Source organism: Microcaecilia unicolor, chromosome 6 (genome assembly GCF_901765095.1).
Source record: "Microcaecilia unicolor chromosome 6, aMicUni1.1, whole genome shotgun sequence".
Taxonomy (NCBI): domain Eukaryota; kingdom Metazoa; phylum Chordata; class Amphibia; order Gymnophiona; family Siphonopidae; genus Microcaecilia; species Microcaecilia unicolor.
Genome location: NC_044036.1, coordinates 171,840,015 through 171,853,965, shown reverse-complemented (window position 1 = coordinate 171,853,965; position 13,951 = coordinate 171,840,015). Strand labels below are relative to the sequence as shown.

General features: G+C 39.9%; 1 protein-coding gene across 1 annotated transcript in view; it reads left to right on the top strand.

Annotated features, from left to right (window-relative positions):
* IARS1 (isoleucyl-tRNA synthetase 1) overlaps positions 1 to 13,951 on the top strand; it is a 451,726-nt gene that overhangs the window by 381,687 nt on the left and 56,088 nt on the right. Inside the window, exon 26 of the mRNA XM_030205292.1 lies at positions 13,641 to 13,815. Coding sequence (XP_030061152.1) covers positions 13,641 to 13,815 — 175 coding nt within the window. The remainder of the gene's footprint in view (positions 1 to 13,640; positions 13,816 to 13,951) is intronic.

The following is a 13,951-nucleotide window of genomic DNA, read 5'->3' as shown; positions in this document are numbered from 1 at the left end:
TTGTGTAAGTTCTTTTCCTTCGTTTTGACTTTAAATGTATTATCCTCTGATGACAATGAGTTGTTGTGCCCCCCCGTCCCCCACAATTTTGCATCCTCCCAAGAGCAGAACTGAAGTGCATTGCCATTTCATTGTGGAGATGCTTGCATTGTCATCATCCATGCTTTACAGGCCTGATATTCAACATGAATTAAACAGCCAGGAGAGGCTCTTGGCCATTAAATCACCTCTCCGAGGCTAACTGGGCATTTCCAGAAAATACCTAGTTAGCGCCCAAGCCGAAACTGGCTATTTTGTGGGTGTTTCAGAGGCAGAGTCAGCACTTAGGTGGCTAAGATAACTACATAAATAGGATCACAGATTACAGTTCTATCTCTATGTGGTGGTTCTTAGCTGGTTAAATGTTGACTATCGCACTTAACCGGCTGTGTTTACACAGGCTCCATATACAGAGAAAGTCAAGGCCAGAGCCCGGACGTGGCCAGGCATTGAATTTCTAGGCTTGTGTTGTTAAGAGGATGTTCAAAATGCATACATTACCTCCTTGGTACTTAATTTCAAGGTCATTTTCTTCTGCTAAGCTGTTACTAATATTCCAGGTGCCTATTAGAATTGCTGAACTGCACCTCATATAAACCTTGCAGTCATACTGTTGCTTGATATTATGTATAATTAGTCTCTCTTATGTATTTGACTATACATCAGAAAATAGGGTAGTGTAGCCCAAGGGTATATATTTTGTGCCACACATCTTGCTGCTGCTTCTCTTGCTCTGTGTAAAGTAGTTCAACTTTTTCAGGGAGGAAGTTCAGTTTCATTCAGAATGTTAGCAATAGCTTAAAGCCATTGAAATTTCTAATCTATATATATAAAAGGCAACCCCAACGTTCTGAAGCCTCCACGGAAGTTGAGGCGCCCGAGATATCCGGTGTGCCCTGGAGTGTATGCACCGCCCTCGCGTCAAAACGTCATGACGTCGAGGGCGGAGCTATTGACACTCCAGGGCCGAAACGGCCCACAGCGAACAAGGCAAGTAGCTTCGAGGGACGGAGGGAGGGGGCCCCTTGCTAGCGCCCGTTTCATTCCGCTCAGAAACGGGCATTTTTTCCTAGTAGATTTATAAAAACAAATGTGTATATGAATGTTTAAATGCGGATAAAGAATGACGGTGTAGATGGCTACCTGAAAAGTATAAGCAGAAAAAGGTCCTTAATTTCTTGCTGAATATGTTTTCCTTTTTCATTGGCATAATCCTTGTTCTTGTAAGTAATTTGTACAGTTTGTGGCATCCTTTAATACAGCTCAATGCACAGTCTGTGATTGATTTATTTGTCAGCATGTGAAGTGGGAAGACACATGATGGATAAAAAGGACTTTTAGGTAATTGAGAAATATTTTGTATTGAAGGGAGGGGGAGGAAATGCTTAGATGTAAAATAAATAAATAAATTCTGGACATGTATAGGATGATTATATTTAGTTCCTATCACACACAGACTGAAATATGGTGATCAATAATTAAGGAATAAAATTGGATTTCACATTTCCTTCAGCTGCCCTATGAAGGGAATCAGCCAGCATATTAGTCTTGTTTAGACTGCCCAAGTTGGGAGTAGGAGAGGATAATAGGAGAAAAAATTAATTATAAATATGTAATGAATAAAATGATTTGTTAATTTTGTTCAATAAAATATTTAAAAGCTTTTTCTGTCTCTGTCTAGCTCTTCACTTTGTCACAACATACAAACCTATGTAATTTTGTTTTGAGATCAGTTAAATTTTTATTGAAAAAAGTACTTTTATCAGCACTGAACAAGACTGTTGGAAGTTAACATCCTTCCTTATCTGAATGATTAATTTGGTAGTTAAAAGTAGCATCTCAAGTCTGCTGGTACACATTTTTCGATTGATGGGTAACCTATGCTATGGTCCACAGTACCGTACTGGCAAGTGATGTATCATCAGGTATTATAACACTGAATGCCTGTAAATGATGACTGACTGCAAATTAGCTGCAAAATAAAATAATGAAGTTCTGAATCTTGACTTGCTTAATGATTAATATCCATGGAATAAACTAAAGCAGAGGAAATACAGCTTCCTGTAACTCGTTATGAAGAAATTATAGTGGAAAAAAAGTTTAACATTTATCACAACATGTTTTGACTATGAATAGAACATGTTTGTATTTAAGTTGTCCATAACAATTTGATTCAAATTCACATTTTAAAATGAATATATATTGTTAGCATAGTTTATTTTCTTCTCTTCATGTTGTATTTGTGCTGTGATGATTGACAGTAGTAGTATTGAACCTTTTGTAAACCTCACTGTTCAGCTCTTTATCACAGACTTTTGCTGCTTTTCTGATGCAGCCTTTGTCCCAATGTGTTCAGAGTCTGCTGACTGGGGAATCTTAAAAGTTTTTGCTTAACCCATTTAGAATTTGTTGAATTCAGACCAGTGAACCTCTGCTAAATTCTTTGACTGCTGGTAAAAGGATCCTTTCTAAGTTTGTTCCTTAGGTTATCTTAACTCAGGGCTTCCAAAACCCATCCTGGTGACCCCACAGGTTTTCTAGAGAATCAGTAAATGCAAATTGATTTCATACATATTAATTGTGGCTATTCTGAAATCCTTGTTAGCTTTGAGTCCCTAAAACAGGTTTAGATAGCACTGACTGCTGAAACTTGCATCTGTCCATTGTTTCCACGTCATGTTGTGAGGTGTCTTATCAGTCAGTCTTGAATTTCTGCAAGTATGTTCTTGTGACATTATTTTACAGTGTAGAAGTTTTCATACAGAGGAGAAGTGAGGAATAGGAATCTGTATTGAGTCAGATAACTGTAACAAATTGGGTTCTCCAACTCCATTGTAGCTACTGGACTGAAAATGATTTATAATATTCTGAAAATTATATGAAGAAATAAGTCAACAAACAAGCTATAGCCAATTCCTCCTCCTTCTTATTTTTTTTTTTTTTTTTAACTAAACGGGCTAGAGGGACTTTTGGTCTGACCCACTATGGCACTTCTTGTTTCTAGCAGTGGCCAATCCAGGCCATAAATACTTGGTAAGATCACAAACATGTAGCAAGATTCCATTCTATATATCCCCAGAGAGAAGCAGTGGCTTTCCCCAGGTCTACCTTAACAGTTTATGGACTTTTCTTCCTGGAATTTGTCCAAACCTATTTTTATACTCAACTGTGCTAATGACTTTTTCTCATATCCTCAGGCAACAAGTTCTAGAGCTTAACTGTGCATTGAGTGGACAATTGTTTTTAAATTATATTTTCAATCAGTATATATCCCAATAGAGACAAAAATAAGAAACAGAGAGAAACAGTATAACAAAATACAAGAAATAAATGAAATGGAGGAGAAAGTGACATCAAGGGGAATGGATGCCTGAGTGCAGGGCTGCATTGGGGCATGGTGTTAATTTGAGCAATTCCCTTCCCACACCCCCTTGATTTTGGCACTGACGTGGGAGCAGGTGCAGAAGATCCTCCCAATGTCTACCCACAGACAGAATGGTTTGAATACACTGCGGGAGTCAGCTGTAAATCAGTGGAAAATGGCCCGCAAAAACGGTGAAGGAATCAGTATGTCTGTATTACATGGAGCGGCTGAGAAAAGTGTGGCAGAGCAAGAGGACAAGCTGGAACCTCTCACTAAAACTGATCTTCGCTCCTTACTGTCGGAGTTCAAAGAAGAGATGAAGGCGCTGCGGGAGAAGAAGTAAAAAAAACCTACTGACAAGCCTGGAAGGCCCAGTTTAAAATGTACAAAAATAAAATTGTAGCGGTCTTTACTACTCTAATCTCATAGATAACAGCAGCCTGAACACTAAGACGTTATTTAACATAGTCAAGAGTCTAACATCCTCTCCAATGCTGGACCTTATATCTTTAACATCTGATCCCACTGCGTAGGACCTTGTTGACTTCTTTGAAAATAAAATCACCCAGATATGATCAGCCAGGCCAAAGAACTTGATGCTCAAATCAAAAACTCCCAACCTAAATCCCCAGAAGAAGTAACATTTTGCACTAATCACGTCACCACAGTGGACTGATACTGGAACACTTTCTTACCTATTTCCAGAGAAAGAAGTCATCTCACTATTAAAAAAGCTTGCACACTCCTATTGCACATTGAGGAGAATAGGTAGGAGGGGCATGTGTCCAATCTCTCTGTCCCTGACCCACTGGATAACTGAAATGACTAACGATCTGTTGGACAACGGCATCTTACTTGCAGAAATGGGCCAAATAGCTCTGACAACAATCCCAAAGGCAACTGGCTTAGACCCAACAATACCTGCCAACTACTGCCCTGTGACGAGCATACAAATCTTCACCAAACTAATAGAATCTTATGTCAGCAAATAATTCTCAAAATGTTTAGACGACCATTCCTGTCTTCTCCCTATTCTTTTCCACTTCAGAAGCAGCCCACAGTATGGAAACTAGTCCTGACATTGTTCGTTCGATCTCACTTATCAATGGGCAAACAAACCATACTTTACAATTCAGCATCTCTGAAGTCTTTGACGCAGTTGACCATGATCTGTTATTAGGAAAACTAAATGACATGGGTTATCAGGACCAGTGCTCAAGTGATTCCATGATTTCTTGGTCAATAGGAGCTACTGCGTCCACAAAAATAAAGAGATGTTACAATTCTGGGTGCCACCCTGTGGGATACCTCAAGGCTCCCCACTCATGTTGAACATGTTTGTCATCCCTCAAGAACATCAAAATGTGGGATAGCGAACTCCTAATATAGTATTCAGATGGCATTTTTCTGCTGACACCGGTGGGTGGCAATTTATCAGAAATTACCTCTCTGATATCCAGCAGCATGGAACACATTCAAAACTGGACCATCGAAAACAGACTGAAGCTGAACATGTACAAAACCAAACTACTGTGGTTTCACACTCAGACCTCATTCCAGACACATTAGCTGTATCCACTAGCCTATCTCTACTGGTAGAGAAAAAAAATCAAAGGTACTAGGAATGATCCTAGATTCCTCATTATCCTTCGAACCACAAATCAACCATCTATGGCAAAAAGCATTTTACAAACTCAAACAGCCAAGACTGATCAATCCTTCGCCTTAATTGTCCAAATATTTATTCTCTCTCAACACAGACTACTGTAATGCTTTATGTCTAGGCTTTTCAACACAATTGATGTCCAAACTCCAACTCATACAGAACACATTGGCCCGTCTGATCTTCAGATTGCGAAAATTCGACAGTCATACCCTACTTGAAATGACTACACTGGCTTGCTGTTCAGAGTAGAATCCTCTTCAAGACTACCTGCCTACTCTTTCAAGTTGTATATGGATCAACCTCAGAAATGCTAATTAATATTTTTAAAGATTTTGGTCACTCTGCAAGCTTACAACACATCTTAATATTCTTTTCCCCAAGTGCAAACAAGGTCTGTTTCTTCAGATTCTTTAATGATCTATTTTCTTTCAGGGCTATTCATTAATGGAACTCCCTTCCCACCACTGTCTGCCTAGTATGCTCTTACTTTGCTTTTGGAAAAAAACTGAAAACTTCCTTTTCGTGAACTAATGACCTAAGCGAATCTAGGATCCATTCCACATGTTTTGAGGCATTCATGATGAAGATCTTATGTTAATCATTTGTAATGTTTAAGTACATAAGTAATGCCATACTGGGAAAAGACCAAAGGTCCATCAAGCCCAGCATCCTGTCCCTGACAGCGGCTAATCCAGGTCAAGGGCACCTGGCAAGCTGCCCAAACTTACAAACATTTTATACATGTTATTCCCGAAATTGTGGCTTTTTCCCAAGTCCATTTAGTAGCGGTCTATGGACTTGTCCTTTAGGAAACCGTCCAACCCCTTTTTAAACTCTGCCAAGCTAACCGCCTTCACTACGTTCTCCGGCAACGAATTCCAGAGTTTAATTATGCGTTGGGTGAAGAAAGATTTTCTCCTATTTGTTTAAAATTTACTACACTGTAGTTTCATCGCATGCCCCCTAGTCCTAGTATTTTTGAAAAGCATGAACAGACGCTTCACATCCACCTGTTCCACTCCACTCATTTTTTATATTATTTATAACAACTTAATTTTACAAGCACTAAAATAACTTGCCAGAAATACAGAGAAAATAACACACAAGAATTATTTCAATCAAGTAATTCTATACTCTTCCTTAGACCACAAAATAGGGAGAGTGAAACAAGACAAAGAGATCAATTAAACAACAGTAAACAAAGAAAATGTGGTACTAACCTGATTATCTGTTCAGAAGAATCCGCAGCCAAGCGGAGAACTCAAACTCCCCACGGGAAAACACAAGTGTAAGTGAGTGTGGGATGTTTGACCATGGAAATTCAAATCCTGGAGACAAGAATCTTAAAAAGCTTGTTTATTGATGAAAAGACTCGACACAACTGTTGTGTTTCGGCCGTCAGGCCTCCATCAGGAGTCTTGCTCAATAACGTGTCATTTATTGAGTCTCAGATGCCAGGAAGAACAGCTGATATGTGCAGTAGGTAGCACGTGATATGATGATCTGTTGTACGGGTCTTTAGAAAGACCTTTGGTGATAAGCTTGCTAGCAGACAAATCGAGTGTCGTAAAAAGCATGAAAAAGCAAGACTCCTGATGCAGGCCTGATGGCCGAAACACAACAGTTGTGTCGAGTCTTTTCATCAATAAACAAGCTTTTTAAGATTCTTGTCTCCAGGATTTTGAATTTCCGTGGTCAAACATCCCACTCTCACTTACACATTAACCTGATTATCCCCAGTTATTATTTATCTAAATCATTATTCCACATTGATCGTCTGGTTGGCTTCTTCAAACCCAAAACGGTGTATAGTCAATTTATTTCGTTGGAAACATACTTATTGTCCAATATTAGTGGAAATAATACACCTGATTTCATTTTTGTCTCTTTTAAAACCAGAAATTATTTAACAATACAAACACTTGAGTATCTAATCCAGTTCCCACTGATTAAGGTAATCCCAGTTTCACAGGCTTCACTCCTTTTGAATTAATATACTAAGAGGAATCATTTCAGAGGAAAAAACTTTAGGAGTCATACCTGGAACTCTGGGAAAACAACAATCTCTATATTAATCATCTGTAATAATATTCATTTTGTTCAAAATTTTCTGGTCTATTATCATTTTCAAAATCTTAACAGTTTCCTACTCCTGTAGAACTTCATTTGCTGTATCAATTTTTCATTATCAAAGGATTTGATTAGATTATCCATGTAGCTCACTAATAAGATTGTATCTGAAGCAAAATTATTTACTACCACTGTTAGGTCCTGGAGCGCCTTCCAGATGATATTCAATGTAACCTGCACGGGAGGCAAAAACTCCAAGCTGATAGCTCTTACGGGTTTAGGAGTGGCACCGCCGACACGGGTTCAGCTGTAAATGACTTCCGTTTCAGCATGCACTCCTAACTCACTCCTCCACTCCTTTGGACATGGTGGTTAAATGATTCGGGAGCGATGAAGTTGTTTCCAGGTCGAAGAGCATTGACACTCCTTCGCCGGCGCTAATCAAAGGACTCACCAACCCAGTCATCTGTGGGCAGCTCATCACGCAGCGGTCCCACACTTGCTGCACAGGGGGACAAAACGCTGGCCATCGGCGGCTGACCCCCCATTGTCCCCTTCCTCTCAGTTAAGGTAACTGCAAATGCAGAGAGGAAATTTCAAGTAAACAAAAACAGAACTTCAGAGGACAGCTGGGCCGTTGAGCGTATGAGCTTCAGATCGCCATTTTTCCACTCTCCCTAGTTTGCCACTCATTATTTTATATACCTTTATCATGTCTCCCCTCAGCTGTCTCTTCTCCAAGCTGAAAAGCCCTAGCCTCCTTTGTCTTTCTTCATAGGGAAGTCGAATGTCTTATTTAAAAATATGTAATTGCCAAGGATAGTTTACTGTGAACTATAGTGAACCCTTCTAGGGCATGCAGCGGTACACAAACAATATATTGATATTGAAGGCTCTATGGCAGAGGTGAGAGAGGAGATTCAAGAAAAGCTAAAGCAGACTAAGGATGCAAAAGAGAGACGGAAGTGTTGACTTTAACCAGTAAGACTGCCTGGATAGAAACCTTGCAGCAGTTCTTGGCAGAACAAATTGAGGAGTTGGAGAATAGATCCCATAGAACCAACTTGCAATTTAGAGGGGGTTCCAGACTTAAACGCATATGTCTCAATAACAGACTATGGACTTTTCTTCCAGGAACTTGTCTAAACCTTTTTTTAAACCCAGATATGCTAATTGCTGTTACCATAGCCTCCAGCAATGAGTCCAGAACTTAACTATTCTTTGTGTGAAAAAATATTTCCTCCTATTGTAACCAGGTATCTGTAGGTGCAGCCAAGGATAGAACAATCTCCACAATAAACAGTAGTTCAACTCCAAATAAAAGCAGTTCATTCAGTTCATCATCACAGTTAAATCACAAAACAGCAGCTTCTACCTTCTACTCTCTTTACCTTCAGGAGGGGTTCCATACTTTAGGGATTTCTCCTACCCCAAGGGATTCCCCTTTACATTGGCTTCACTGGTAGATTCAATACTTTAGGGATCTCTATTACCCAAGGGTTTTCAGCCTGCAAATACTTTTGGGACTTTCTCACACCCAAGGGATTTCACTCTACCTTCTTCTCTCCTTCTGCTTCTCTCTTCCCTGGGACTCCTTCCCACCTGCCTAATCAATCCATGGCTTCTGCTACCATAACCAATCATTCTCCTTCCATTAGCTTCCCCCACATCCATACCAGCTGAGTTGAGCATTAGACTAATGATGAGCTCCTGCACACAGGGTTTCCTATCTCTCTTTCCCCCTAGTGGCAGCCAATCTACACGTCCTGCCAGCTTACACCCAGGTCTTCCCCAATTGCAGCTAGGAGTCCAGTCCGGGCTCTTCATCTCACCCGCTGTCTCCTTGCCTGCAATGTCTTCTGGGACTTGTATTTCAGACTGAAACTGCCTTAACCCAACTATCCTGGATGTGACTATCACACTATTAAAACGATTTCCATGTATTTTCATTTAGTGTCCACTGGTCTTTTTACTTTGATTCACTTTTACCCATTCTACACCACTCAGGATTTTGTAGACCTCAGTCATATCCCCCCTCAGCCATCTCTTTTCCAAGCTGAAGAGCCCTAACCTCTTTGGCCTTTCCTTATATGAGAGGATAAAGAGCCCCGAGATATAATATCACCAAAATTTGTCCCTTCCTTTCTGAGCACGCTACCAAAAACCTTATCCACACTCTAATCACCTCTCACTTAGACTACTCAACTTTCTTGTAACAGGTCTCCAGGAGGGGCATAATTGAAAGGGACGCCCAAGTTTTGTTGAGGACATCCTCGTAAAACGTCCCGATAGAGGGGTGGGGAAACCTGTATTATCGAAACAAGATGGATGTCCATCTTTTGTTTCGATAATATGGTCGGGGACGCCCAAATCTTGAAATTTTGGTCGTCCTTAGAGATGGTCGTCCCTAGACTTAGTTGTTTCTGATTTTCGGTGATAATGGAAACCAAGGTTGCCCATCTCAGAAACGACCAAATGCAAGCCCTTTGGTTGTGGGAGGAGTCAGCATTTGTAGTGCACTGGTCCCCCTGACATGCCAGGACACCAACCGGGCACCCTAGAGGACACTGCAGTGGACTTCATAAAATGATCCCAGGAACATAGCTCCCTTACCTTGTCTGCTGAGCCCCCCAACCCCCCCCCCCCCCAAACCTACTACCCACAACTGTACACCACTACCATAGCCCTTATGGGTGAAGGAGGGCACCTAGATTTATTTATTCAGAACATTTATACCCCGCTTAATACCACTTAAAGCAGCCTCAAAGCGGCTTACAATGAACTGATGAGCCAATTACAATGACAGTGGAAGGGACAAAGGAAGAAGAGAAGGGAAAATGAAAGGCTTTGGCAGATCAGAGGAGATACAATTACAACGAAATCAGAAATTAATTAGATAGAAACAGAGAAAAATAGACAATAAGGGGAAGTGTAAAAAAGTCCAAAACGGTCCATAAATATGATGGTAGGAAGGACTTCAGGTGATATTTTGAGGCCGAGGTGTAGGCTGAACCCCTATTTTCTGCCTGTGCCAGTCTCCGATGGATGAGAGGGTTTTTAACTCAGTTGGCTTGAACAGTGGCAACCGGCCACTGCAACCGTGGCAGGATGAGATGAGGGCGTCTGGACAGGCCAAGTCGAAAAAGCAGGCTGCAGAGAAGGTGAAAGCTGCTGTTCAACCATCCGCTCCAACTCTCCAGACAATGGATGCAGCTACCAGGCGACGCAGTACCAAAAGGCCCAACGGCCCAGTCACAATGATCGACAGAAGACGAACAGGCCCGGGGTGAACAGGCGGCAAGCTGAGCACCCGCAGGCGCAACCAAAATGCGACAGCAGCAGCAAGCAGCCCGAAGAGAAGAAGAGGGAACCGAGGATGTCCATGTGTTAGGCACGCCCAAGTCCCGCCTTTGCTACACCTCCGATACGCCGCCTTGAACTTTTGTGGAAGTGTTTGCTTGGGCCCTGGGATTTTGAACTTGCTCCGCAAAAAAACACCCTTAGCTCCTTAGTGTAATTGCCTGTTTGTACTCATTGTTCTTTGACATCACAACAAGGACTCTATTTTGAAGTTTGTTTTATGTCGATTTACAAATATTCAAACTTTGCTAGATGGTCAACTAATACATAGCTGGTCCAGTGGAGTACAGGAGACTGCATATACAGAAATTTAAAACTTGAAACTGCTGGATGATTCTTTTTTTCAACCTATGTAATGCAATTCATGTGTACCACTATTGTGACGTTTGTGTAACAGCAATACTTGGATTTTATTTATTATTTTAGAGGGTGTTGAAGTGTCTGTAAAACAGATATAATGCTTTTGTTTTTGGTCTGCCAAAAATTAAACAATAATTTATTTAGCAATTTGTTATTTAAAATTTACTTTATGTATTTATTTATTATGTTTATATCCCACTTTTTCCCACCCATTGACAGGTTCTATGTGGCTTACATGTTACAAGGGGGGGGGGGGGGGGCAGCTGCAGAGCTTCGATTTAGTTGACATTTAGTTCTAATACATATGGTTCACCGTATCGTAGACTGTGTTTACAGTTATTGTGGAGGGATGGGTAGAAATTTGTGAGAGTGATGTGTGCTTCGTTGTTTTCTAATTCTGAAGTATATGTTGGCATGTTTTGGTTGTTTGAAATTAGAACTGGCGGGGAAGAACTTCTTAAAGAGGTGTGTTTTTAGGTGTTTCCTGAAGTTTAGGTAATTGTTTTTGAGTTTCAGGTCCATTGGCAGCGAGTTCCAGAGTTGGGTGCCTATGAAGGAGAAGCTGGTGGCGTAGGCAGATTTGTATTTCAAGCCCTTGCATGTGGGATAGTGGAGGATTAAGTATGATCTCGCTGTTTCTATCAAGTTTCTTGTTGGTAGATCAATAAGTTCTGTCATGTAGTTTGGTGCAAGGCCATAGATAATTCTGTGTACGACTGAGCAAATTTTGAAGGTTAAGCGAGCTTTAATTGGTGGCCAGTGTAGATTTTGAAGGAGAGGTTTTGCACTTTCGAAGCGTGTTTTTCTGTAGACCAGTCTGGCTGCTGTATTTTGTGCTGTTTGTAGTCTATCACTTTGGTTATCAGTTGCTGCTGCTCACAAAGCCTATGAGAAAAATATTCTGTCCCTTCTAGTATTGTTTGTAGACTCAGCTGACACTCGAAGCAATGGTATCGCTTCAGACACATTTTGTTTTCTTTGTCCCTTCACTTGGCATACCATGTTGTATGGAGCAAGTGATGTTCTTGTAAACTACTGGTTACCAATGGTCCTTCTTTTGTCAAAGGTCTATGGCAAAATGTAAGTTTTTTTCAGCAAGGTTAAGCGCAAAAAATTGCAGTTTGTGGAAATATAAATGCTGTAATGCATGTAATTTTTACAGCCTATATATAACTCCTTCAAAAATGTGCTTCTGGTAGAAGGTTATAAAAAGAAAACAAGGGAGATGAATCTGTAGCAGGTACCATTTTTAGATATGAAACTGCTTTTGGTAGTTGATGCTGCAGGAAGGTGAGAGAGCTACAGGCAGATTTCAACTAAGTGTTCTGCAAAAATATTTACCTAGCTAGCTGCAGCTTGAGATCAACAGAATCACAAGAGCATTAACAATTGATTTAATTTGTAACCTAAATGTACTTTGTATCTACAGCATGTGTCCTAAAAATGGGATTCCTCTCCCCCATTCTGTGCTTATAGCGTACTTTTTTTTTTTTTTTGGTTCAGTAAGTCAGACACAAAGGTATTCCTGTAGCAGATCAGTGATAAGAAAGGCAGAAATCTCACTATAGCATGAATTGAGTATGAAAGTCTTTAATAGCATCCCACACTCTTGGTTAATAATTGCCTTGAAATGTACAAAAGAAACCATGGATTGATAGCGCAGAAAATGACAATAGTTTATTTAGAAGGGCAGACTGGATAGGCCATACAATCATTATCTACCGTGCCCTATGAATCTTTTCCTCTCCTTCACAGATCCATTGTGCTTGTCTTGTGCTTTCTTGAATTTTGATAGTTTTCATCTCCATCATCAACCTTTTCATGAAAAAAATATTTCTTTAGATTATAAGTTTACTTCTCATTCCAGAAGTTCCTTTCAATTGAGGAGCCCACCTCCTATGCATTTATACTATGGAGGTGTTTAAATGTGTGCCGTAATTTCCCTCTCCCACCTTTTTTCCAACATATACATATTTAGATCTTCATTTCTGTCTTCATATGCTTTATGATGAAGACCACTGGCCATTTTTAGTAGTAGTCCTTTGGTCCAACTCTGAAAACATCTCACTTGACTGATGACAGTGACAAAAAGGAACTTGAACAGCTTTTTATATGGATTTGATTTTTGTAGGCATCAGAGGTTACATAAGCTATACTGGGACAGACCAAAGGTCCATCAAACCCAGTATCCTGTTTCCAACAGTGGCTAAGATCCGAGAATAGTAAAATAGATTCTGTTTTGCTTATCCTAGAAATAAGCAGTGGATGTTCCTCAAGTCCATCTTAATAATGGCTTATGGACCTTTTTTTTAGAAAGTTATCCAAACCTTTTTAAAACCATGCTAAGCTAACTGCTTTTGCCACATTCTCTGGTAACAAATTCCAGAATTTAATTAAAAAAGGTTTTTGACCAGTGATAGAGAATTTGAGATTATCAGTCTGTCATTATTTTATTTCTCTGAGATCTTTTTTCCCCCTATATAAATTATTTTAAAAATTCCAGAAAAATCAAGAATAAAAATTTTAATTCAATTTTATTTAAAGAAATACCTGCACTTAATAATATACTAAATCTTATATCATTTTTCTGGGTTTGTTATTTGTTTGTAGTAAAATATATGTTTCAACTTTCTAGTTGTTATGAGACACTTTGCCTTGTATTCTGCCTCACATACAGAGTTAATAGAAAAATATGATCTATGTACACTCTGCCATGGCTTGTTGATATGTATAGGTGCTAGCCATGTGGTTAATTTTGTCATTTTCTATAAACTTTCATAGGAACTAAATGTGCGTCAGGTGACTGTGTCCACTGACAAAGACAAATATGGAATCCGATTGAGAGCAGAGCCTGATCACATGGTGCTTGGAAAACGGCTGAAAGGGGCCTTTAAGAACGTAATGGCAGCTATTAAGGATCTAAAGAGTGAACAGCTAGAAGAATTCCAAAAATCAGGTGGGCAGACTTACATATGTTGAAAAACTATGGGTGGCCACTAATCTTGAATTCAGACATCTTATTTGACTTTTGAGAGCTTCAAATTATAATGAATACCATCCTTAATCATTACTGTCTCACATGACTGAATTTC